At 41.9% G+C, this 25,801-nt stretch overlaps 1 protein-coding gene across 1 annotated transcript in view; it reads right to left on the reverse strand.

The window, feature by feature from the left end:
* Positions 1-11,808: 11,808 nt before the first annotated feature.
* antxr2a (ANTXR cell adhesion molecule 2a) overlaps positions 11,809-25,801 on the reverse strand; it is a 61,890-nt gene continuing 47,897 nt past the window's right edge. The window contains exon 17 of the mRNA XM_064296656.1: positions 11,809-15,667. Coding sequence (XP_064152726.1) covers positions 15,629-15,667 — 39 coding nt within the window. The 3' untranslated portion in view covers positions 11,809-15,628. The remainder of the gene's footprint in view (positions 15,668-25,801) is intronic.

Genomic DNA, 25,801 nt, shown 5'->3' on the forward strand with positions numbered 1-25,801 from the left:
GTACAATGTAGTTGACATGAAACACATGAATTACAATAACAACCTCAGCTTCTACAGGACAGGTTAAAATACATTTTAACAATTCTGTGGCTCACCACAATTAAGGTCGCAGACCCCTGTGCTAGGTGAATACACAGTTATATAAAATGCATTTATCAGTTTAGTAAAATATTAATTTAATACACCTCAGGTCACAAGGAACATTTTTTCGACACTGGACAGATACTGTGGACATATATGCATGAATTATATTTCTTAAGGTGGTTAAAGCTGGGGTGTCAATGTCCACAACCTTTCCTGGAGTCCTAAAGAGCTTTCATTAGTCAAGTCCTAATTAAGTCGAGTTCAGATCTGTGATTAATTAATGAGAATGTTCCTTTTAGTGGCAATCATCCATTCACTCACTGTTACAGCAGCTTTAATTATTGTTGCTAATCATGGAGATTTTGGGTCAGCGCTTTCAAAAAGAGTCACGAAACTTCCATTTTTGCTGAACGACGAACTACATAGTCGTGACTGCCTGCCTGAAATTCATTTTTTTTGGGGGGGGTGGTTTCCACCTTTTCCACACAAAAAATAATTTGATATGGGAGATGTAAGCAACAAGTAAGCTATATCGGCTTTGAAAACAAATGCTGTTACGAATATTGAAAATGGTGACACTCATATAAAAAAGATGTGCGGGTGCTGAAAAAATGTAAAATTATAATGACAATGCATTTTTTGTGACCAAAGATCCCTTCGCATCTACATGGCTGACCGGGGGGTTGGTAGCGGGGTAAAAGGGGAGAGTTGGAGGTAACAGTGGATCAGCTGGGTCACCAACACGCTACCATCACAATTAGCAACGGGACCCCGAAAATTAATACAGGATGCAGAGTCGACAGTTAATTACAACCTGCGCTTCAGAGGGGGCCTTAATGAATTTCAAAGTGCATCAATTATTAACTAATTGGGTTACATGCCTGAATCTTGAGTGGTGACTGTTGAAGGGTAGAGAGTTCTGATGGAAAGAAAATATATATGCCATCTTCTTTCAATTAGTAATGTCCGCTGTTAGCAGGGATCTCTACACCATGGCGGCTAACTTATTTCGAAATGCTGTTTGAAGGATAAATACTAAATTCAGCAGCACCCAAAGCAATACAAATGCCAAAAAGCAAAAATCTATTTGAATTTATTTTGAATTTACCTTCTGTTTGAAGGTATTTATTTGGACATTTAAGACATTAATACACCAATGTTACAAAGTAAGCTGACTTGGTGAATGCATGGCATGCCAAACCAAATGGTTTCCGCAGTTGTATTTTTGACATCCATACTAATTCTTTCCCCTGAATGTTTATAGTTAATGATTCATATGGACTTCCATGTTTATGAGCAATACAATGTGGAATAGTTTCTCACTGGGTATTATTAGTTGTCATGATGTTGCATGTCTTAAATGATAGCATGTTGGTTTATTAGTATTGAAGTAAATGCTAAATTATGTCCAATGAAACCTCATGACAAGCAGGAAAGCCAGAAAAATCAACACAGACAAAAAGCATGTTGAATTCCAGTGGTAGAATTTTGATAGTGGCTTTCTGATAGCTATCAGGCAGTCACATGCAATTGATGTTACATTTACAATTCAGTAGACGTATGATTAGAATGGGATTTTTCTTCAGTTAGAAGAAAAGGTCTCCGTTTCAAACAAGGCATTCTAATGGTTCTGGATGGGGACATCAGTTCTGTTCTGACACAATAATTGTCTGTGACGATGCAGAGCAGGCCATGGGGAATTTTTCATTTTTTACATTCTGAGTTTTAAAAAAAGTTTTTGATGAGAGGGAAATGAGCACATTAATTTAGGCAACCGTCTCATGTTCGCCCTCTGGGAAGCAAGCAAAAACAAGCTTTTATTGCATTATTAAAATAAAAGCAACTGATTTTAGATTAAATGGAATTTTGATGTGCTAGGGATTCAACTGGAGAGTCAACAACAACCTTTTGGCAGTGAATTCCTAAATGATGCTGTGGACTGGATCTGAGGTCCATACACAATACAAAATTAAGCACTGGAAGATTTCAAATGATAATGGAAACAGAACATAAAAGGGGAAAATTCAAATCACGACAGTGTAGACATCAAAAGGGTAAAAGTGTTTTCTAAACCAGTGTATAAAACTTTCTGGGGTTACAAAAAATCCTGTGTTGCTACTTTTCCCAACTAAAAGCCAGGTGGAAACACTGATCTTGGTGGATGTTTTACACACAAGTAAAACTGATTCATTTTAGTGATTAAAGGTCAATTTTCAGCGATATACCAATGGAACCTAGTTGTTAATCGCATATTGCTAGTTAGTTCACAGTACCCTGCTCAAGGCATTCTAAGTAAAAGATCTTGATATCTCTGCCTTTCCAACCCCATACTTCACTGAGAAAATGTCCTGTTCTCCCTGAGCCAATCAGTCTGTGTCTCTTCCTTTTCACATTAAGAACATATTAATGGATGCTGCATGAAGCTAGGCCTCACGTTTTTACAAAAAACTTGCATTGTAAGAGCAACTGGCTGAGAATGGCCATTGCAACAAGGCTAAACTGATGATTGAGATTAAGCCTGAGGTCAAGATATTGGTTTCTGTCATGATTCTGTCTTTTTTTTACAGTTATTCCTTTTTTTGGGCCACCAGGTGGTGGCATGTCTCAGTTTTGTATTTCAGTTTGTTTCCCTCATTGCTTTCCCGTGTTTAATTACATTATTGTGTTCACTTATTCAATCATTGTTTTTGTCTGCCTCTCGTTATCCCTCACCTCTCTGTGTTAATTGTGCATTATGTTCTCCTGTGTCTTGTTATCCCCTGTTTATTTAAGTTCTTTGTTTCCTTGACTCGGGTGCTGGTTCCTTGTATTCTGCCTGTATGTTTTTGGCCGGCGTGTGTTTCTGCCTGCCTGTGTTCTGACCTGCCTGTGTTCTGCCTGTACCGTTGTTTTCCCTGTGTGATTCCAGCACATTCGATATTTAGAGTATTTTGAGATTCCTTGCGTGTTTTACGATGTAAGGATTTTGAGTTTGTTGTTTTGCCCATCGTGGCCTATTTTGTTCCCTGTTTGTTTTTGCGTTTTTATTTTTGAAAGTAAAGTCTTTGTTTAAATTTACCTTTTGGAGCCTCCTGAGTATTTTCCGACTCTTCGCCTGGGTCCAACCCCCCTGAATCTTGACAGGTTTCATTGAGAAAACCAAACCAGGAGGCCTTTGCACATGAGAAACAATGCAAAGGATTTCACTGAGCTAGCACAGTATCAGCACCAGAAAAGGACATCATCCAGTCCTGCAGCCAGAAGATCCATTAAAAAGAACCCCCACCCAAGCTGCAGTCCAGCTGCACTCTCAGCAGTCTTCAACAGGCCAACAGAAAGACTCTGCATAATAACCTCAAATCATTAAAGCTTTATGAAAGAACATATGATAATTAGTGTGTTTGAATAATACACGTTATCTTTGCAAATAATTCCTCCAGGGCTTGTTTGTAAATTATTTGTGTTACTTTTTGCGTTACAAATTATGCAGTCTTGTGTTATTACAATAAGTGGGTTCAACCAAGAAAAGTGACCTCAAATTAAAGATATCGGTTGTTAAATTATTCCTAATTGTTAACACTACTTAATTAACTTGTGCCCCCTAACTGGAACAAAATACATGATCCAAAGTCATATTTATTAGCCAACATCACTATATCCATACACAGCTACATAATGAAATTACAGATGACTACTCTTAAGAAATCAGTTCTAAATGTCTGTGTCACTATTGCTTTTGAATTCTGTTTGGTTATATCATTTCTTCAACATTTTGGTTTTGGAAAGGCCAATTATGCAGCTACAGTTCTACCACATTGAACAGTCCTGCCATGGTTTAGTAATTTTTATTTTGTCTTTTATTTATTTTTATTTATTCTTTTCTTTCCTTTGTCTTTTCCATTTCTTCATCCTGTCCATATGTGAAACAATTGTTCATTGAGTGAGGGCATATTTTGCATATATTTTTATATAAATAAATGTGCCATTCGGTTCACCACTCATGCAAAAATACACATTGCATCGCATGGCTTTAAAATCTCAGGTTTTTTTTAATGCGCCTCAACAGCATGCTGTCTTGTTGATTCCTTTGACCGTGACATACTGTACTCTCCATCCGTTGGGACAGCTTTTAACATGTCACCGCCTTCTGTTGTATGAAACACATGACCTTGGCATAATGAACCGGGCCCGCAGGGGCCACGTCGACTGGCTGTAGAGAACCCGATCTGCGGCTCCCGGCCCATCTCTCTTACCTGGCGGTGCCCAAGGCTAGAGCGGCTCGTCCGCGAGACCCCCTGACTTGTCTCTCCCGAGTAGACTGTAAGAACGGGTCGTAGTTCAAATCTCCGAGACAGCTCTATCCAAGGGACGACCGGAGCTTCACAAATAAATAACAGAAGCCTGCGGTGTGCAGCGTTAATGCAGCTCTAACAGAGTTTATAGGAGTCCAACAGGGACCACATGCACACTGTAGGAGTTCATTTAACACTGAACCTTTTACTGCGTGACCATGTCACGAACCGAAAACGTAACTGCGGCTTTATCGGAGAACTGGCCAACGTGTGAGAATCAGAGTGTTCTTGCAGTGATGGAGCGCTAAAGAAGTCATGAGAATCTTTCAGTCTGAATACATCACAGGACTGGTGAAGTCCATGTGTAGCTGCGCATAATCACAGCTCACTAATTAAGGTCAACAGGCTTCACCAGAGTGTGAACATCTCCCTCCTGTAATATGGAAGCAACCCAGCTGAGATCCATATTGCATTTGATTTGTTGAAGTTCAGAGTTGATTATAAATGCTGGTCACAGGCCCACCTGTACCTCATATCACCACACAGAGATACAGTAGCCTGGCTTACTACTGTAATCGATGCACAGCTATTCAGAATCCATTTTTATTACTAGCCTTAAATACAGTACGTACTTTAAAGTTATAGTGGCATCTTGCTTTGTAAGCCTAGAACAGCTGAATGACCTATTCTAATGACCTCTTCTCATCATCATTTGGATGTTCTTACCATTTCTTACCCTTTCTATTCTAGCAACATTCTATACCCATTTTTACTGAATACCATGTCTCATGACACACTGTTCCTGCTGCATAGCATGTTCCTGCTGTTGCCAATCAGACATTATGCTTCAAGTATGTTTCGATTTAAGGCTTATTCTTATTATTTTATCGGTTTAACAAAAATATAGCAATGTTTACATAGATCCAGTGGAATTATTTGTTCACTGATAAATCCATATTTTTTATTAATTTTATCTAGTTTCACAAATGCATTACAGAGTTTATTATATATTTAATCAACACTGATTTTAAGCATTTCAGACACATCACAGCAGAAATCCCTACCTTCTACTTTAATGTTGGCTTGTCACTTTGGACTGGTGAATTCAAGGGGAGATCCCACAAGAGACATCATGCAACATCAACAAGTTAAAGGAAAGTGCACCAGTTATGATCTGCTGGGAAGGTCCTGTCACACATTTTACAGAATATGGCAGTCACATATCATATCTGGGAATCGCATGCCACTGGGTGCCATTTTGGCTCCATGGGACCCAACCCCCATTCTGTTATAAAGTTTTATATATTACTGATTCACTTTTTATGTTATTTATACATTCTCTGGATTGGGTGGGATGGGGTGGAATGAGTTGGTGGTTAGCAGTTGCTGTTGTCTATTTTTCAAAATTTCTTTGGACAAAGGTACCTGCTAAAATCACAAGCAGCAATAACGATGCTGATATAAGCTGTGAGAAAGTAGATAAATGTGTTTGAACAACAGTAGGCTGTTGTTTGTTTTAAACACTAAGCCTCATGCTGTAATATTATACGAAAAATAATATGCTTCCCATCTGAATAATATTATGATTATTCTGATCTTAATCTCTGAGAAAGTTTCAGATTGGAGCTTGAAAATAATTCTAAATCCCTCCGCAAAATATTGAAATTAACGTAAATACAAACTGAATTAAGGTAAAGCTTCTTTTGTTTTGGGGTTGTTTCGTCATTTTGTTGTTTTCATGACCTTGGACATTTGCTGGGAAGTACGGCACACAGGTATTAGCTGTGCAGTAGCGAGCCGTAGCTGCTGTTAGCATGGGGTCTTTATTCTTCCACAGGTTACTGTGTGCTTTGTTCAAACAGAAAATGGTAAAATGAGACTTGAGCTCTCTTCCTTGCGCCACAGTACTACCTGCAGAGGTCCGAACAGGCCGATTTGCCCGTGGCACAGAGCGGAATCAGGGAGAGTAACTGCCAAGTCCTATCCTAACAAGTGCGGAAATGTAGTCCCACTGAGGATTAACTCCAGTCCTTGCCAAGTAATTAAAATTTGTGACCGCATGAATTGCTGTTAACATTAAAAGTCAGTTAATATCTTTGCATGTTACAGGGGTTTTTTTCCACAACAGTGAGGGAGGAATTTAGCTTGCTGCTCCATCCAGGTTAATGAGAGGCCATTATTCGATCATTGATTTTAGGATGCGTTACAATTCTATTCAGTTGATGCTATGGTTGTTATGAGTGCACTGTTATGAATGGTTATGACTGCGTTACTATAGAAAGAGCTGTGTTAAATTTTCCAGAACTGATTTGTTTCTTAATAACTATGGTGTTATAATATGGTGCACAGGGATTTGGGGAAATTCAGATATCTTGATTGCAACAATGATCAAAAGCTGGGAGATGAGCTACCAAACCATAGATACACAGATGCATAGCAGTCTCATGCCAGGCATGAATTGCAACAACCATAAAAAAAGCCGAAGAGCAAACCACAAACTACATCAAGTAGTGCCGACCCAGCTAAAAGTTTCAATTAGAATTGGGGTGCGGGGGGGCGGGGGGGGGATAAACAAACTTGTATTAGGCCTTCTGTAGTTCTGTCCATTTAGCAAATTGCTATGCCATAGAGAAAAAGGTGACAAATATGTCACCGTTGTTGTCGCTTGTTTGTTTGTTTGTTTGTTTGCTTTCTAGCTCGCCTTAATGTCGCGAGGTTAGCCTCACATTTCGTAAGATTAATTAACCGTGTCATCTTATCTCCTCGACGTCGTCGTTCCTACGCCGCCGGCACTGCTTGCCTGACCCAAATTAAGAGAAAAGAGAGTAGGCAACACAGCCCACCTTGTGCCTCTCTATCCACCCAGGATCAAGCCTTCATAATCCCGGGATTTTATATCTACCAAAACAGCTTGGGCCCATCAGTAAATTGCAATGGCATATGGTGTAGGTTTATGATTCATCTGGCACATGCATAGCAATGAGGGTCCCATCATCCGTCAGCAAACACGGAGAAATATCGTCACGTTAAACGGTGCCAGCGGCGGCGAGGGGGGGGGACGGGCCGGGCCGGGCGGAGCGGGGAGTCTTCTGTTTGCTCGGCGAAGTTGCGGCAGCTGAAGCCGTAAAACCGCGCTCGCGTCTCGGGGGCCGGCGTGGGATTACGGTGGGCCGGAGCTGGACCCATCCGAGCCGGCTACCAGACTCCGAGCCCTGCTGTCGCTCTTCAGAAAGAAAAAAGCCTCCGGTAATATCACAGGCACAGCGACATGAGGGAGATGAGATCGATGATGCAAACTGAGTTTTCTCTATCTCTCTCTCTCTCTCTCTCTTTCTCTCTCATATATATGTATATAAATGTATAAAATACCATTTAATTAAAGCTGAGAATAAGCACTTTAACCACATGTGAAACCACGTTTCATTACAAATCTAAAATTGTAGAGTACAGAGCCAAATCAAGGAAGAATATGTATTTGTCCCAAACATTATGGAGCTAACTATATATATATATATATATATATATATATATATATATATATATGAAAGGAACTAGAAATAGATCTGAGGTCTATTCCTTAATAGTAACATTTAATAGTAACATTTATTCCAGTACCTATAGTAAAAATTCTGGTTCCCAAATTGACATCTTAAAATCACATACAGCACCACAGGATCACACATATTTTGTCCATCCCCAGCTGATATATGAAAGCCCAATCAACAGGTGACGCATTAGACGCTCATTCGGCACGCGTCAGCCCCGCAAAACCTGGGCCGCGCCAGCGGGAGCTGCGATTGGCCGAGCGATCGGTCGTAGCATCGCCCAGGAAGGGCAGGGTTCCGTTGGCAGGGCAACCGCCACATCATCGCTCACAAGGAAGCGGCGTAGCTGTTCCAGCTCAGGTGATGGACTGCAGAGTGGCGGAGAAACAGTCGGCTGGTTTTATGGATGGAGGTGTCGGCAGCCCTCCGGAACCGACAGAGGATCCTGCGGTGATGAAGAGACTGAGGCTCCACAGCTGCATCTGGCCATTCCAAATCCTCTATCAATAGTCCACATAGTTCATACTCAGCGGCCACAGATTTTAAGGACAGTGCACAGGTTCTACCTGAAATTATAGAAGTAATTTTTTTTTTTACATTGTTCCACACTCTGCCCTTCACTATCACCCTTCACTGGCCTTCTGATGGCCTTCATCCTCTTCTTTAAACTTTCTGCCTCTCTGGTTTTTTTTTCTTTCAACCCTGTATTACTCTGTGACGCGTCCCTTATACTGGCTTGGCCCTTGCGGTTTGAATCTTTGAAACGATGCCACTGTCCTCGGCGTCTTCATCCTGCAGTTTTCACAGTGCAGTGTTGCTTTTCTGTTTCTAATGAGATATCAAAGACTAATTCACATTTTATTCATCATCATCATCATCATCATCATCATCATCGTCATCATCAGTTCTTGCTAACATGCTAATTTCTGCTAATTTGCATTTCCAACATGCTGCAGAAGACACAAGCTATTGTGTGTTCCCGGTGACATGAGGAGTTTTGATAGGGACATGATTGCAGACACCGACATTGTCATTGGAATGAGCTGGGCTTGGATGACTTCCGGCAAGGTGACTTTTCATTTGTTGCTCCTGCCCCTGAAGTCACCCAGTTCTAAAGCCCTTACTCAAACTCACCTGATTGGCTTAAAGGGCTGCCACTCAGACACAATGCCAGGTTGCATCGGCTCAGACACCTAACACAGCTAAAGGCTGCCTCAACAACATTTAAAATCTCGTCTAAAGACCCTCCATGAGCGGACAGTCGTATGTTCAGATTTATCATTAGTAGGGTCCAGGCAAATCTTTGGCCTTCAGCCTCCTAGGTGAGTGTGTTGGTGTCTGAGTCAGCACTGTCCTCACGGTATTTTGCTTCACATATTGTTTTATCACATATTGTTTTTACCTTGTAGGGAGTTCTTTCCAGCACAGCACAGATCTAGGTGATTTATTCACAAGCATCTTATGAGATAATGCCTTTGAGCTGCTAACTTCTGTAAGATAAAGATAGGTAAAGAGCTTTACTGTAAAAGTAAAAGTTTACTGTAACATATTTTAGGATACATGACACATTAAACATAAAATTTCGTATTTCATACCTTTTTCTAAAATGGGCCCTGACCCTTATTGTGAAAATGAGTAACATATTTCCTGTCATTGTGCCACCTTAACATCATATTCCGAAAGTTTCATGATGGTCATGAACCTGGTGAAAATTACAGGCATTTAAAAAAAATATTACTATGCCATTTTACATTACTGGACACAAGAAGACAGAAGAGACTGTCAGAATACAAAAGGCAAAATCTTTTGCAAAATCTGCATAATGTGATTGTGGTAGATCCAACTGTAACAAATGTAAAATGTAAAACAAATGTAATAAACTTTTAGTTAGTTAATTAGGTTCTAAAATGAAGAGAAACAATGATTGAGGCGGGTGACATTATTGGGCCATTACCAACAGAACCAGACCTCTGAGCTGAACAAATGAAAAAAAAAAAAAAAAATCAAATAGTGAAACTGTGAATTACAAACAACCGCAAGCTTCGACCTTCCGTCCACCTGCGTTTGGGATTTCCTGGCCTGAATGGCCGCTTTGTTTACCACACCAGGATTTTTGTTTTATGGGCTTTTGAAACGGAGTGAATAAAAATGAAGTGTCAACTCTAACAAGCTGCTCTTAGGATGGATTCTGCATGCAAGTGTTCGCAGGGCAGCCCCCCTTTGAAAAGTTAGCAGCGCGGGAGCATTTGATCCCACAGTTAGCCGAATTTCAGAGACAACTGTGCAAATCGCAATAACCTGCGAGTTCGGACAGGCTTACAGGGGGAAGCAGCTGCTGGAGTCGGTTCCCATGGCTGACAGAGCCACTCATGGGAGTGAGATTATCATTTTTATGATGGTAAAGAGACTATTTATTGTGAACTTCTATAACGCTCTGACTTTTTTTATCGCTTAACTCTGAAACTCTTTTGCTAACCGTACATGTGCTGTATGTTAAAGACTACTTATACATATTCACACTGCATTTTGCATTGTAAAGTTTAAAGAACTGTTTCTAAACAGCAAAATACATACACTGTGTATATATATATATGACCTATAGTAAATGCATGTGTGTATGTATGTGTGTATGTACATATTAAATTCATAAATAGTTTAGACATTTATGAGGCATAACCAACCCACCAGACAGTGCAAATATGTTTATTATAAGCCATGTCATTTTGTTCACTCAGTGCACATTCCTGGTTTGAGCAAAACACTTGGTCTTCAAAGACGGCGGATAAAAGGCTTTTCCCACATTGCTTTATGAGCAGAGATTTCCATCCAGACCAGGTGCCGGCCATTTCCTGTTCACAGGCTGTTCTAGGCCCGGGATCATGGGAAGCATTTGGATGTGCATACCTCCAGTGGAGGGGGTCGCGAAGCGCGCGGTAACCCCCTACAGTTCCGCCGCAGGTCGAGCGCGTGGTTAACAAGACCCGGCTGTGGAGCGCAGGGAGGGGGAGGGGGAGGGGGGCGAGGGGGGCGAGGGGGGGGGCGGGGGTGGGGGGGGATTGACAGGTGTGAACTCGGCTGGCTGCTGAAAGGAAGATGCACCCTCTTGGGTGAAGGAGCCTCTGTGTGGACGGGAGCTGAAAGCCCATTAATCACTGACGTCAAACCGGAGATCGACAAGCCATAGCGTGTCAGCGCCCGCTTAAAATAAGCACGTTAAACCTTATGCCTTTACTGGAAAGATGTGCTTACTGTAAGTTTCTGCTTCTTCTCACGTGGTGACTTTCATATACTCATGGGTGTTTCTTAGGAAGTGGTTCCATTTCATTGGTATAATTAACAAACAGCGGAGTTATTTTTGCAACAGTTTTAAAATGTATTACGTCATACATATAAATGCTTACATGCAAAAAAAAACATTATTCTTTAAGGATGACTGGATTCAGTTAGAACTGAGAGCTAATTTCGTCTGCTCTGTTGAAAAAAAACATTTCCCACTGAGGGCTGATGGGAAGTATGCGCCCCAAATTCTACAGAATCCCAATTCTACAGAAACTAGTCTTAATACTGTGTGATAAAACAAACTGCATTACACACAAATAATTACAATTCAGCCATTGAAGAGCGCTCACTTAGCTCAAAGGTGTAAATAGCATTTAATGTATGTTTATATAAGAGCTCCATATCTCATAAGAATGTAAGATCTCTGCATACACGACTAGGGCTGAAGTTAATTCATAAGCACTGGAGTTACTGTAAATAACAATGGTAAACAAATGCTTGGGAAAGGAGAAGCTTTAAAACACATGTGCGATGCTACCCTCGCGTAATCTGCTTACCTGGGAATGCTAGCATCAGCAAACACTGCGTTGTATCAAATTAAATGAAGTGATGCAGCCAACACAACAGCATTTCTAAAAGATATCTTTATTCATTAAGTGCACAAACAGCATAACAATGCTAATATCAAAGCACATTTCTAAAAAAAAAATTAAAATTAAGAAAAGCTTGAGAACAGCATATATTCACACCGAAACCAAAAAAAAGTAAAACAATAAAAAAAAAATAAGACTAAAAAAGTTTAAGCACTAGCATCAGTGTCTGGACCCCGATAACGGCAAACTGAAAATTTAATTTCCACGCTAAGTTCCGTACATAAAAGCGGCGAGGGGCCAGGCTGAGGCAGATCGTACCCTCGCGTGCGCGCTAAAAAAACCACGCTCGCCAGCCTCTGCACGAAGGACACCCCCCCCCTTCCTCCCTTCCCCCCTTCCCCCCTTCCCCTTGCCCATTTCTCTCCTCCAGGGAGCCCAACTCCTGCAGAGGGACATCTGTTTTATCCTGTCCTTTCCAGAGAGGGGCGGGGGGCGAGTGTGGGGGGCGGGTGGGGGGGAAGGGAAGGGTTAAATGCGGCCTGCCGGCACCGGGAGCGTCCTGTCACGGCGTGCGGACGACGAGGAAACAGTAGGTGTGCAACACGCGTCTTTTTTAACAAACGGGGGGAGACCTCATTTGCGGGTGCCTGGGTCCTGGCTGGGCTTCGGGGCACACAGGGCGCCTCTGGTGGCGGACATTTTTGCCAGGTCTGGCCCACGGTCCACTCCACCGCACGTTCGTCTCACTCCCGTTTCTCCAAACATAATTACATCCCCTGTCTGGCCTTATAAATCTTTTCGGGCCCAATTAAAAGATTGCCTTCAGCTTTTTTGTTTTCAGTCATTTCTTACCGAGGGACAGTCACAGTAATGGGCCTGTCCACTTAGGATACGCTGATTTACCAGTGACCAAAAACTGGGGAAAAAATGACATAATGGGTCAACATATTTGAAAAATTTTTGTACTATGTCATACACATTTTGATGAATGAAGGATGTCTTAAAAGAAACTATCAATTTGATGTAATTTGCAGTTATGACATGGCTAAGATGATACAATACCTGTAAACATACCAACATATTACAATACCTTATTTGTAAACTGCACACAGTGCAATCAGTACTTGTTTGACCAATGAGTTACATTAATCCAAGGTGCAGTAACACTTAAATTACAATTTTAACACTTAAAGGGTAGTAAAAAAACTGAAAGGAAATTTTACAGATTTAACGTTTGTTGGTTGGATTGTTGTTTGAAGTAATAAAGAAGTCAAAACAAGTTTATCTTATTTTCTGTCATTTCATTTATCGATGAAAAAGCATTGTGGTATTATTTTATATGGACATTAACTAACTGGTACAAAAATATAATACATTATGCAGGTTTAATCTAAAATAAAGTGTTCTTCTCCTATGTGCCAAGCAACTAATTTTTCTATTTAAATTTTGAAACAAACAAAAAAAAAAAAAGACAGCAATTTAAAATGAATGAATTAAATGAACAAAATGAATAAAAATGAAATTGAATTTTAAAAAATTAAGTAAAATAATTATTTTTTTCAAATCAAAAATGTAAAAGACATAAAGCACGTGCTTATAGAAACATTCCGACTTGGTTGCAGGCTGTGCAAAAAACATTGGGCATCTCAGACACACTGGCAAACAATTCCACATCGTGTCGACTGGCCCGAAAAACACAATCAGTGATAAAATATTCCATCTGAAATATCACAGGTTTAACAAAGAGTTGAAAATATTTTTACGTGTCGAATTTCTTATTTATCTGCCAATAACAAACACTAACCAGGCCTTCGGCAAATGGCTCAGTAACTTGGTCCTAGATTTCTAAGGGTTTCTTATCAAAACAGACAGCGGTACTGTGACTGGCATGTGCTTAGGCGGTCAGCGGTTCTTGCGATAAAAATCCTCTTTCGGATAATAGAAACCTGAACGAATCCATATACTTGAAATCTAAACAAGCAGCATTACGGTCGACAAGAACAAGCGTAGCGCTAACGGTCACGCAAGTGGCTGAAACAAAAACAAACAAACAAACGTGCGTTTGTGGCGGGCCGCGAATTTGGTCGTCGACCGAGAGAATCATTCGCGTCCCTCGCGATTTCAGCGAAAGAGCACAAAGGAATAATTAGAGCAGGAACGCCTCGCCACGCTCTCCCCATCCCTCACACTTGCATGCCCACCAAATGTGAGACGTTCGCCCATTCCCCTCAAACTTGATGGTTGTTGAACTTATTTTTAGTGTCATTTGATAAGCTTCCCTGCTTGCACAGAGACATCCCACTGACCCAGCCACTGGTCATTGTCTATACCGGTTCCCGTCAAAGTGGGCGCGCTTTGTCAGGTTTCGACTCGAATATCCATTTTGCATCTGAAGTACCGTATCGAAAGTGACTGGATCGTTCGAGCCTTTTTCTTCAGCTGCTCCCCCCTTTCCCACCCCCACCGAGTTTCCACTCGTGCTAACATCATCCGGGATCGTCGTCGTGACAGCGCGCTTGAAATTTTTTTTACAATAAATATATATATATATATCGCAAGTTTTTTTTTTTTGTCAGGGTCTGACGCGACTATGAGCGTAATTCTTAAAATGAACAATGGGGTTATCCGCCTGGTTATCCGCCCCACTTTTTTTTTAACACATATTTTTATTCCAGACATGGCTACACGTTACCGACACTTTTACTCCAAACGATGCGAATACAGTAATAGGTCATTCAATGTCAAAAGGCATAAAAAAGATGAGCGGAGTCTTCACAGGCTGCTGCTTGCTGTTGTCTTTAATTATATTAATTAAACTTTGAGATTCCCACGCAGCGAAAATTACTGGGTTGTGACGCAGTGGAGCCCTTGGAGATTTGAAAGATGGAGGAGATAACGCTTTTAAGATGGCCGTGTCCCTGTTCTAAAAAAAAATGCTAAGCGATAGCTAGGTTTATAGATTTTATTTGTTTGTGTGTTGACGGAACTCAAAGCGAAAACAAAAATAAATGTTTGCGGGGGACACCAGCTGCCACGTCGAGGCCTTGGAGCGTCGGTCCCTCAAACCTAGCCGGAGATCTTTGGTTCTGGGCTGTCTCTCAGTAGAGTAACGCTCTATTAATTTTCCCGTCCCTGGTGCACAATGAAAGAAAGGTGTCTCCAGAAACTAAAGGGCAAAGTCTTGCTGCTTTCCCGATACCTTGGGGCAACCCTGTCTACGATTTGTCATGCGTGTGCACTTCTCAGTGTTAAAATGACAAGATCGCCAGTCAGAAAGCTCCCGCCAGGCACTGAATGATAGTGGAGTTGGAGAGATTTTTGTGATGAGACGTTGCCAAGAGGCAATGGACTTGTGCACTTGCTAGGCCCGCTGGGATTATTTCTACTTCCATGCCAATGGCAAACAGCCTCTTTCACTCTGTTTTTTTCCCCCTTTTTTTTTTAAATAGCTTCCGTCTGTGTCCATGAAATTAGGTTTTCCACAGAAGGCACAATATGGTCAGAATATGTTAAGCCTTTGGTGTGCACAAGAAGCTAAGCGAAACCGAACGGCACAAAGCGAAGAGTGCTCGCCATGTTCGCTCGTCCCTAAGTAAAATTAACAACAGAAAAGGAAATCTGCCACTGCTACTAATATCAGAGGATGTGACAATATGCTTATGGTAATTCTGCATTTATGAATGACCCTGCACCGAGGTGAGAGGTGTCCTAAGTGCACAACGTGGTTAGATGCAAAACAATAGTGGTTTTTGGGCAAAGCCATTCGATTTAAAAAAAAAAAAACCTTGAATTCCTCCTCTTCTGCTTTCCACAGTAGATAGAAACCCTCGAAGGTCGAAGGTCGGAGGACGTTGATTTAACGGTTCTGAATCCGGCTGAAATTCATACACCGGCCCTGAAAAAAAAGATAAACACACACAAAAATAGTTTCATTAGCATCGGTTATAAGATGCCAAAAAGGGACACTAGCCATCGCAAGTGTAAACACAACATTACAATTATATATTTTGTCTCAACTACTACATTGCTAATTAAATTTCACAATTATCTAAATTATTTTTTGTATTCTTGGTACAACTTTACAATATAAAATAATGTCCTCCTAAAACCACGAAGATGTATGGCCAACACATTAACCAACAAGAATCTATGGCTAGGACCTGCACAAACCAAACACGCGACGTGTTAATTATGTACAGCAAATGAGCAAACATGACACAATTATGGAAATATATATTCAATTAAAAAATAATTTCCATAAAATATTTTCACACTTTTTTCAAAGGGGCATATTTGGTTTAATAATATATTGTACTTTGGACTGCATAGTAAATATAGGCTACATTACAAAGTACAATAAATAAATGTGTAATAAATGTAAAAGAATTATAAATAAAAGTATTATTATTATTATTAACAACAACAATAATAATAATACTAATAATAATAATTTAATCAAATGAACAAAGAATTATCTTAATATATTTCCCACAATCTACAATGGTTCCCAAAAACAGTGTCCAAAAAAATAATAAACATGTGCTTTGTATACCTCTAGCCTGTCTACTGCATTAGTGCCTTCAGTGCACATCTCTGCACAGAAGGATGTGAGTCCAGCCCCCCTGCTGTACCCAGCTCGCCCCACACTGGGGTGCAAATGCCACTCCAGCCACGCAGCACAGGGAGGGGAGCTGGCTGCTGCTGCCGCCTCAGCTCCTCTGGCTTCTTCCACCACAGCCTCCCCTCATCCAGCACAGCCTCCCCTGCTCCAGCACAGTCTCCCCTCCTCCAGCACAGCCTCCCCTGCTCCAGCACAGCCTCTCCCTGCTCCACCACAGCCTCCCCTCCTCCAGCACAGCCACCCCTCCTCCAGCACAGTTTCCCCTGCTACAGCGGGAAGCCTCTGCTCGCAGCTGTCGCCACACCACCCAACCGGGCGAAGGTAGCGTTTCGAGCGCTCCCCTCAAGCGGTCGCCTTTTTCTTTTTTTAAACCGTCCGCGCCAACAGAGCGTGTAGCGGCGCTCCGTACGAGCACCGGTGGGGAGACCGGCGGGGGCTCCGCGCGCTAAGCTCCTCAGCGTCCGCGCCCTCTTCGCTTAATCTCGCGCGGTAAACAAGCGAGGCGAGTCAGATGCCTCGTTGGCCGCGGCCATCGGAGTGATTGAGTTGACTGGATTTTCAGATTTGGTGGGGGGGGGGGGGGGGGCAAAGCCGTCCCCAGCACCCACCCCTCTGTGCCAGGAGGGCCGCACAGGTGAGGCGCGATACGTTCAGCCCTACCACGGCCGGGGGGGGGGGAGGAGGGGTGGGGGAGCCGCGGCTTGGCGCGCCTCCTTGAAACCGAGCCACGTCACCACGCGAGCGGAGAAAAGGATGCCGCAGCCCACCTGTGCCGCACAAACAGAGGGACGCCGGTCCCGCATGTCAACCACGATGTCGGTTCGATTTCATCAGACGAACAGACAGATGGATGCGTGGTTGACTTGCTCGGTATGGATGGAGAGGAGGAGAGAAGGGGAGGTGTTTTTCCATCTTTTTTTTTTAAAGAAATCTGCATATTATATTACAGAACTAAAGAAGAATTAACTGTTTCAGAAGAACTGGATCCAAACTGGGATTGACTTGATTTCAAAATGGTACTCATTTTCTTTTACATGCTGGCCTGCAATCTATTGTGTCATTCCTGTAAATTTCACATATCGAAGGTTTGCCAGTCCGATTATTCCCCACTGACTTTGGGAAACTGTGCTCTTGCACTTTAAATGGAGCAAATAGTCTGACGAATCAAAAATCACATCTGCAGAACTAAAGAGGACACATATGGCATCAATTAACACTCTAGCAAACGCCCAGATATTTAGCGTTCAGTGCTACGGTTTCACTGTGTCGGCCTCCAATTCAGGTTTGACAGCCATCAAGCCTTTTCTTCGTAGAGAATTTTTGGAAAACTGAGACCAAGCTGATTTGTTGACAGTGCCAAGTGTGTACACATCTTTGATCAGTCTTTCCGTACACTCTCTCTGAGCTTCAAAATGACTAAACAGGAACTCAAAACTAGGAGTGGTTGACATGAATCCTGGGTGCAATTACTGGCAATTATTAAAACTGGAACAACATTTGTACCATGCTCAAATAACCATGCGCGTATACTTAAAAGGCACTGTACTATATTTTGAATGAATGAATTAAAACCATACTATACAATTCTATATTGTGAGAGGTTATTTCTATATCTAATTCCAATTGTCCATGGACACATCACTATGTTTAAAGCATTACAAACAAATGCTTCGCATCGAGGCTAAACTAACAGTTCATAGCGCTGAAGCAGTTTGTACGTACGGGTACTCTGAAAACTTCTTCAGCCAACATGCACATGTCCGTTAGCCATCCAGAAACAAATGTAAAACCAACCGAAACAAAAACAAATAAAATACTAACATGGCCCTAAGTGATGGTGACCAAATGAACATGACCAATATGGGTTAACCATGCTAAGTTCATCCGTGACCAGTCTGGGTTGCGCTCCATGGAACCCACTGCACCCTGAGCACAAGGCCTGCTGAGTCTGCGTACATTCAGCCACTGAGAACCAAGCCCACCATTTAAACTAGCAGAATGCTGAAACCTCCCCACACACAAAACATAACTTCTAATTTGGAAAGTACCTACACTGTTTTAAAATAAGACCTCCTCTGGAAAATATTCAAAGCATTTGTAGAGAACCTGGCTGACTGTAGCCAACTGTTGTCAGCATAAGCCTTCCAATTTTTGCTAATACTATTTGCAAATTTGATTAATTCTTTTTTTTTTTTTTTAAACATTGCAAACTATGGCAGGAAATTGTTTTTCTCTCTAAATGAGGTCAAGCCCAGCTGTTTATATGAATATTCATTTTGGTTATCAAAATTATCAAGATTTAAGCAAACTTAAACCTTATCACTGATTGGATAATCAGCCTGGTTATACAAAGGTGCCGCTGGAAGTTTTCAAAGAACAATGGAAGTATTTAGCAATGTCATATTTCACCATCTTACATTGTGTACAGTAAACACATACTCAACCTGACAAAACCACTGTTTTATTTTTCCTATATTTTTGCTACCATGTATACTTTACTATAAAATGGTAGCATGCTTTTTTACTTCACATTTCGTTTTTTTAACATGCATGTAACGTAACGTGTACAATTTTATGTGTACATGATTATTTTTTTTAAATGCGTGCCATAATAGTGATGAATGCTTAAGTGATCTCAATTAATGCAAGTGGAATTACAAGCTGGAGACAATCCAAAGTAAAAAACAATAAAAAAATAATTGAAGTAGGCTGTGATCTGATTTGTATTCTGCTTTTTTCTGCTTACAATAGGAACCATAAAGCTTTATGGAATACCGCAAATCGGAAATTCATGTCTCGGATGAACACGAGCAGCCTCTTGTTGACCTTGTGCGTATGCCACACCTGAAGCTTTCAATCAAATGCAGACAGCATATTGTCCGTCCCCTGCTAATGTTAGCCGCCCCCGCGAGTTCAACCGCGAACGGCGACTCTTTGAACGCCGAGGTTGCCCGGTCCGACGTCGACCAGACTCTCCGGAACCGCGTTCGCCGCTCTAATTTGGCATCTATCTGGGCAAAGGTCCAGAGACTGAGTCCGCGTGTGATTCCGCATCTCATATCCTGCTCTTCACGCACCGAACAGCTTGATTCCCCCGGCACGGCCAGTCCCTCAGGAACTGTCTTGCACTTTAATATCTACAAGAGGGGAGAGATCCAGAAACCGGGGGGCGGAACCCAAGATTTGGATCCAGGCTCGCAGAATTTTGCAATCTGTCTACACGACTCTATAAAACTTAATCAAATCGTTTTTACTCCATTCTACCATAAAATAAAATATAAACCAAGTACTTGATGACACTGCATTTTGTAGTACAGCCACAAAGATGACCAGTACCCCTGAAATAATATCTTATTCTTAAATTATAAGACATAAAATAATTTAAAAGAAAATATAAACACCTTCCAAACAAGTATTTTAGATAACTAGTGGGGAAGAGGTTTAAATTAAACAGTCATTTATTTACAGTGCTCTTACGTACTTATGGAAGAACGGACCTCGTATTGATAAAGGAATCAGGGTTGACGTAAAAATGTCTTTTTCACAACACAGGGAAGTGGGGAGGGTGGCAGGGCTATAAGTGCTGGCTCTTCTGAGCAGCGTGGCAAAAGGAACTTGACCATAATAAGCATCAGCTCTCTCCATCAGAATCACTTAAGCCTCTGCCCCAATTATCGACTCCGTGGCATATGTGGTCCGTTTTTTTCCCTCCTTTTTTGTACGCGTGTCCTTTCTCTCTCTCTCTCTCTCTCTCTCTGTGCATACTGAACAGATTAAACTCTGAAAATGAAGGGGGGGGGGGGAAGCTCAGCTGTTGGGCCGGGGCGGTACCGGAAACGGAGCGGCCCCCGCGCTCATGCGACGGGCCCTGGAGCCGCTAACGGCCTCCATCTGGCCCCGCGAGAACGGACCAAGATCCCTGTCATCCAGCCAACGTAAGGCTGCTCACTGACAACTCTACCCCCATTGTAAATATGACAGCAGAGCGGATATGGTATCACACAGCAGCCTGTGAGCAAAGAGTTTTCAGTGTGCAGGCAAGGAGCAGAGCTCTGTCAGTCCAGAGAAAGGTTAAACTGAATAAAATGATTAAACTGGCAGGTAAAATAGCAGGGACAACATTCCCAAATATTAATTATTTGACAGAGGAGTCCACTCTCAGTCTAGTAAGGGGGATTGCAGGTGACCTCACATGCACTCTGAACTCAAGTACGCACTGATGCCATTGAGCTGCAGGTATTTGATGACTAGAACAAAGTCATTTGTGCCTAGGAAGGTTAAAATTCTCAATACAGAGGAGAATTAGTAGCTGACCACTTAACTATCATGACACACTAACACTGCACTAAATATGTTGTTTATATTGTTTATCTATTGTCTGAATGTCTATATTTGTGTTGTTGGTGTAGCACTGTATGCTAACTGTATGTGAAAAAGAGCCTCAGGAAAACAGAATTGATCAGTCCACTCAATATGTAAATATATCTGGAGATGGAAATTAATTAGATTTTTTCCGGAAAAGTTCAAGAAACATTTCAAAATGAACACTAGGGTTTTTAGTGGACACACACAGCAAACGTCAAGCCAATGATCTTTTGTTTTGTTTTATTCTCATTCTCGTAAACCGTTCCTTGGCTGATTTGGATGTCCAACCAAGAACTTTTCCATGGGTTTAATTCAATCGTACTGCCTCCCCAGATGCTTTTAACTGGCTGCTCGTTCAACGTGCAGAAGCCCTGCAAACGTCACCCGCGCCCTCCTGTCACAGGTGCGGAAAGCCGTCGAGACGCCACGGCGACGCCCGCAATTCAGACGCGGCGTCACCGCGAAAAAGGCCTTTCGCCAGAGAATCAGAAGCGTAATTTACAAGGACATAAAATTCCCCAGCCGACACGATATTTACAACGGAGGCCCTTCATCGCCCATCGGAGGCTCAAATCGAGTCCTTCTGCGTAAATAAAGCGGCATATGATCGGCGATCGGGTTCCGATGCCTCTCGGACTGACCCCAGAGCAAGACGCTTTTTAATCTCGAGCCAGCAGTAAAATTTTAATGTGGGCTGGCGGTGTCGCACTGTTTACAGATTGTACATCACTGGCTTTGCGTTTCCGCCCTGACAAGAGAACGTTTTCACCAAGGTGGGGAGCAGCCAGGTCCACCTGTCCACCCCGACTCGTCCATCATCGGGCGATAACAGTCCAACGGCACGCGCTGACATGTCTGTTACGGGTTAAACGGGCCGGGGTCAGCCACGGAGGCCGGATTTAGAAGATGACGTCTCGCTAGCTTTCGGTCGTCGGGCGAAGGCCAATCACGTAGGCAGGATTTAGAAGGTGACGCCACGGTCAAATTCGGCCACCGGAAGGTGAGGCGGACGAACGAAGACCCGGTGTCGCGTTCTTCAACCTACAGAGCGTCCGCTCTTTCTGCTCCCGCGCTCTGCGATTAGCCCTGGGCCAAACGGACGACAGAGGAAACATGAAACAGGAAACAGGAAACACGAACCGGACGGAAGACAAGCCTACTCAACAAATACCGCAGGGAGGAATTATGACACCGCGCACGTAAGGTTTTACACACAACACAACCTGGAAACACGTGCAGATGTTCATCTTATTCCTCGTAATCTCTTCTGTTGTAAATGGAAAATTATTTGAAGCGTTGAATAATATGAGTTTGCCCTGCTTCAGTAAAAATACAACTCAAAACTTCTCCCGTAGATTTACTACAAACCAGCATGCTGGATTCCTTTACTCAAGCCAAAAACAGCCCACCCTGCTTGGAAATGGCGACATGTATCTGACTACAGTGTAGCACAGAGCATAATACAAACACAGTTCTGACTAAAATGCCTATCTCTGATATTGGATTATTCCCATTGTAAATATTTTATCAGCTTGTTTTGTGAAATGAATGCTAGCACATTTACACAAGTTCAGAACATTCAGAATTGCAGTTACAATAGTGATTTCAGATTCAGTCAAGAATATATATGTAATCCTGACAACATTGTGAACAGGATTTTATAAATGATTGACAGTACTATTACAGATTACTTTTTGAAACAGACAGATTGCGAAGACTGAAAAACCAAATGGTATTGCATTGGCCATTTAAGGACTTTGCACAAACTTTGGGAATTCAGATTCTATTAACCTGTATCTGTATCTGTATTCTGGTTCTGACAAAACTCCAATTCAAAATTAAATCATGTGCGGATGTCCAAATTTAACATTTCTTTTTCATCAATAAAAAAGCACATTCCTTGGTTAAAAATACTGAGATTTATCTATTGACTGCCATTTCCATTGACTTTAGACCTAATTTAACAAAATATCTATCAGTCCCTTTAAGAAAAAAATAAAGTATTACAACCAGGTTATTTGAGGTCTACAATATGAGCGATTGCAAAGACATGCAATTGAGCTCAAACTATAATACAATCCACAAATGACGTCTTAAGAGTTAATTTGGAACGAAAGAGAACGATTTTGCGCCAGGAAAACACGCATAATCGGGCGTCGTCATTCGGAGGCCACGGGAGCAACTCCGCTCGGCTCTGACACGAGGGACGAAAATACGCCCTGTCTGTCAGCTGGCGCGAGGAAGTCGTTCCTTCCGAAACCGCGCAAGCGAAGAGCGCCGGCTGCAGCTGTTTCCTGCTCGGCATCCCGCGTCTCTAGCCCCCCCCCCCCTCCCGCTTTCTGCTTTTGTCAAAGTAAGTGCACATCATTGCCAGCTAAAAGCTCTGGGCACCGTCCCTGGTTGTTCCAGAGAAATGCCAGTCGTTTTGGCGTCGGCGAGCTCACAGACGGCGCTGAAAGGCGCAGATGGCGCTAATGGAAGGGCGGAATCCAGCAGAGGCCCGGGACTTAGCCATGGTGGAGCGGCTTCCAAATAGCTGCAGTACGCCCGGCTCCGGCTCCGCGGCTCCGAGGCTAACGCCGCCGCGCTACGCCATAAAGAATTTAAAAAACGATAAAATAATAATAAGGCGGGAAAAATCTGTTTGGAGGCGGGCCAATGGGATCGGGCCGTGGGATTTCGTCCTGCGGTTAAATATAACGCTCCGATTTAGAGGCATCGTCCGACCTCAACAAACAAACAAACAATATTGAGCTGTTACTCCTCCTTCCCATAATGCAACAGGGACTGTTGATATTTAAAAGAGCTCTCGGATAATATATTACAAAGGCTCAATTCTTGAAATGAACAGGATAACACAAATGAATGTCTAACAAGGGCCTCAAATATTTCTTAAATATTTACAGCTTATTTTAATAAAAAATGAGAAGTTCAAATTCTGTTGTTACTGATTTCTATGCTAATTAGTCTACAAGAACTCCAAAAGTGATAACATTCACAGTATGACATGAGCAATTTCTAATTTGGTTATTTAACAAAGCTTTTATTAACACCCTTTTTAAACTATAGCACAATTGAACATGATCTGGATAAATCAATTGCATTTGTAAACATTCCACATAGCTTTTGTGAGCCAAGGAATAGCATCTTATTAAATAAACTCGAATAGTGGAGATAACTGATTGAGAAGTTGGAAACTAGTATCTAGTTTCAAATGTAATGGTGACATCAAGTCAATCACACAGCGACCAAAGACCAAAGTTGAGTTAAGGCTATCACTTCTTCAGCTAGACATCAGTGCTGATAAAGGCCTGTACTAAGGCCTGTACACAAACATTGGTCTTTGACTAACAGTACAAGTAAATGCAAGCATTTAACTTTTCTTCACAAACTCTTTTAGCGTTGGTTGGACTCACCAACATTTAATTGTTAGTCAAATTTTATGACAAACGTTGATTGATACACAAGGGTAGACTAACTCTGAATTCAACCCCCCTTCAAAGGTTAATAAGGCCCCATTCAATAAAATATTTTATTCAGCTGACTGAATTAATATGTTTTAATTTTAATACATTGCTCTGGAGAATGTATTTTGACTTTATTAAACAGCAACAGTCTTCAGAGACGACCTGAGAGTTTTGACTGAATCCAAGGGTGACCTATGCTCTTCTGCTCTAGCATGGCCAATGATGAACTAGCCGGCGTTTCTTTGAGTTCTCAGACTCAGCTGCAAGAGTTTAGCACCAAAGCATTCCATTATGTGGTCACACAGTTCCATGTTCAATACCGCCTTAACACATTGGCTCCTACAATGAACTGACAGCTGCATGCAACGATTTCCACACAGACTGAGCATCTCGACTAATAATCATTTGAAGACATCGGAGCTTAGAGTAAATATGTGCAGAATATGACTGATTTGGAGTAAAGTAAAAGGGACGCAAGTGAGGTCCAGGAAAAATATCACAGTGCCCGGGGGCCATGCCACACGATTCCAAAGGGAGGTCCATCACTTGTCCATCACTCAGTGGCACAGGTGAACTTCAATGCAATTACTTTAGAGTAGCTCACCACCTAGGTACTGTACAGTAATCTGGCAAAAGCTACCCCGTCCTGTAACCTTCTCATGTCCCACTGCCACTTTACTGGGAAAGCAAGGTTACACTAGAGGCGGGTACAGGTGAGCCAGTAGAGGGCGCTAGACTAAATACAGTGCACCGTGAACTGACGTGCTGACCTCCACATTAGACACGGTAAACTCAGGTCCTGATTCACAGCGGTAATTAATAACCTCATGGCATCTTTTCGGAAGAGTGTCATGGGATCTATAACTGGTCCTCTTAACTGATTAGTTTCTGATTGATTTTAAGAGGTCCAAATCTACTGTCTGATACGGTTGGGTGTGAATTCAACCACCCTCGCCCCTATTTGCATAGCCATTCTAATGCAAATTATGAGAATAGTTTGTGTTTGTCAATAAATGTTGTGTTTACAAGTTGTGTACTCATTATCTCATTATTCTAATAAGTTGTCTACTGATTAAATAATGAAATTACATTCAAAGCTGCCTAGATTCTTATTATACATTCTTCTTAACCCCTTACATGGTGTACTTTTAAAAAAAGGATGTCTTTGATCCAACTTGGAAGAAGAAACTTCAGAAGGACAGAATCACATTTTACAAGTTATGTCAGTACAGGTAGCACCAGAAGGAGGCACTGTGTGCAACTGACTGTCTGTCACATGGGAATAAGTGGGATTTGGAGTGGCAAGTAACTCTCTCTGACAGACAGCTCTCCAAAATACAACATCTATGTAACTCAATATATCTGTATTGTTTGTGAACTGACAGTGTATACAGGTTAAAGTACATCACTAAGGCTTTGTATGATATTTTGTTTGAATTAATACCAATTTTGTTTTGTCTCATTCTTGTGGTTCCTATTGTTTTTGCGTGTTTAACGTATCTGACCAAGATAAGCTTGTCTTTCTGTATATGAATGCATACATATAAAATAAAAAATCTATAGTGGCTATAGTCAA

Source organism: Anguilla rostrata, chromosome 10, assembly GCF_018555375.3.
Source record: "Anguilla rostrata isolate EN2019 chromosome 10, ASM1855537v3, whole genome shotgun sequence".
Taxonomy (NCBI): Eukaryota; Metazoa; Chordata; class Actinopteri; order Anguilliformes; family Anguillidae; genus Anguilla; species Anguilla rostrata.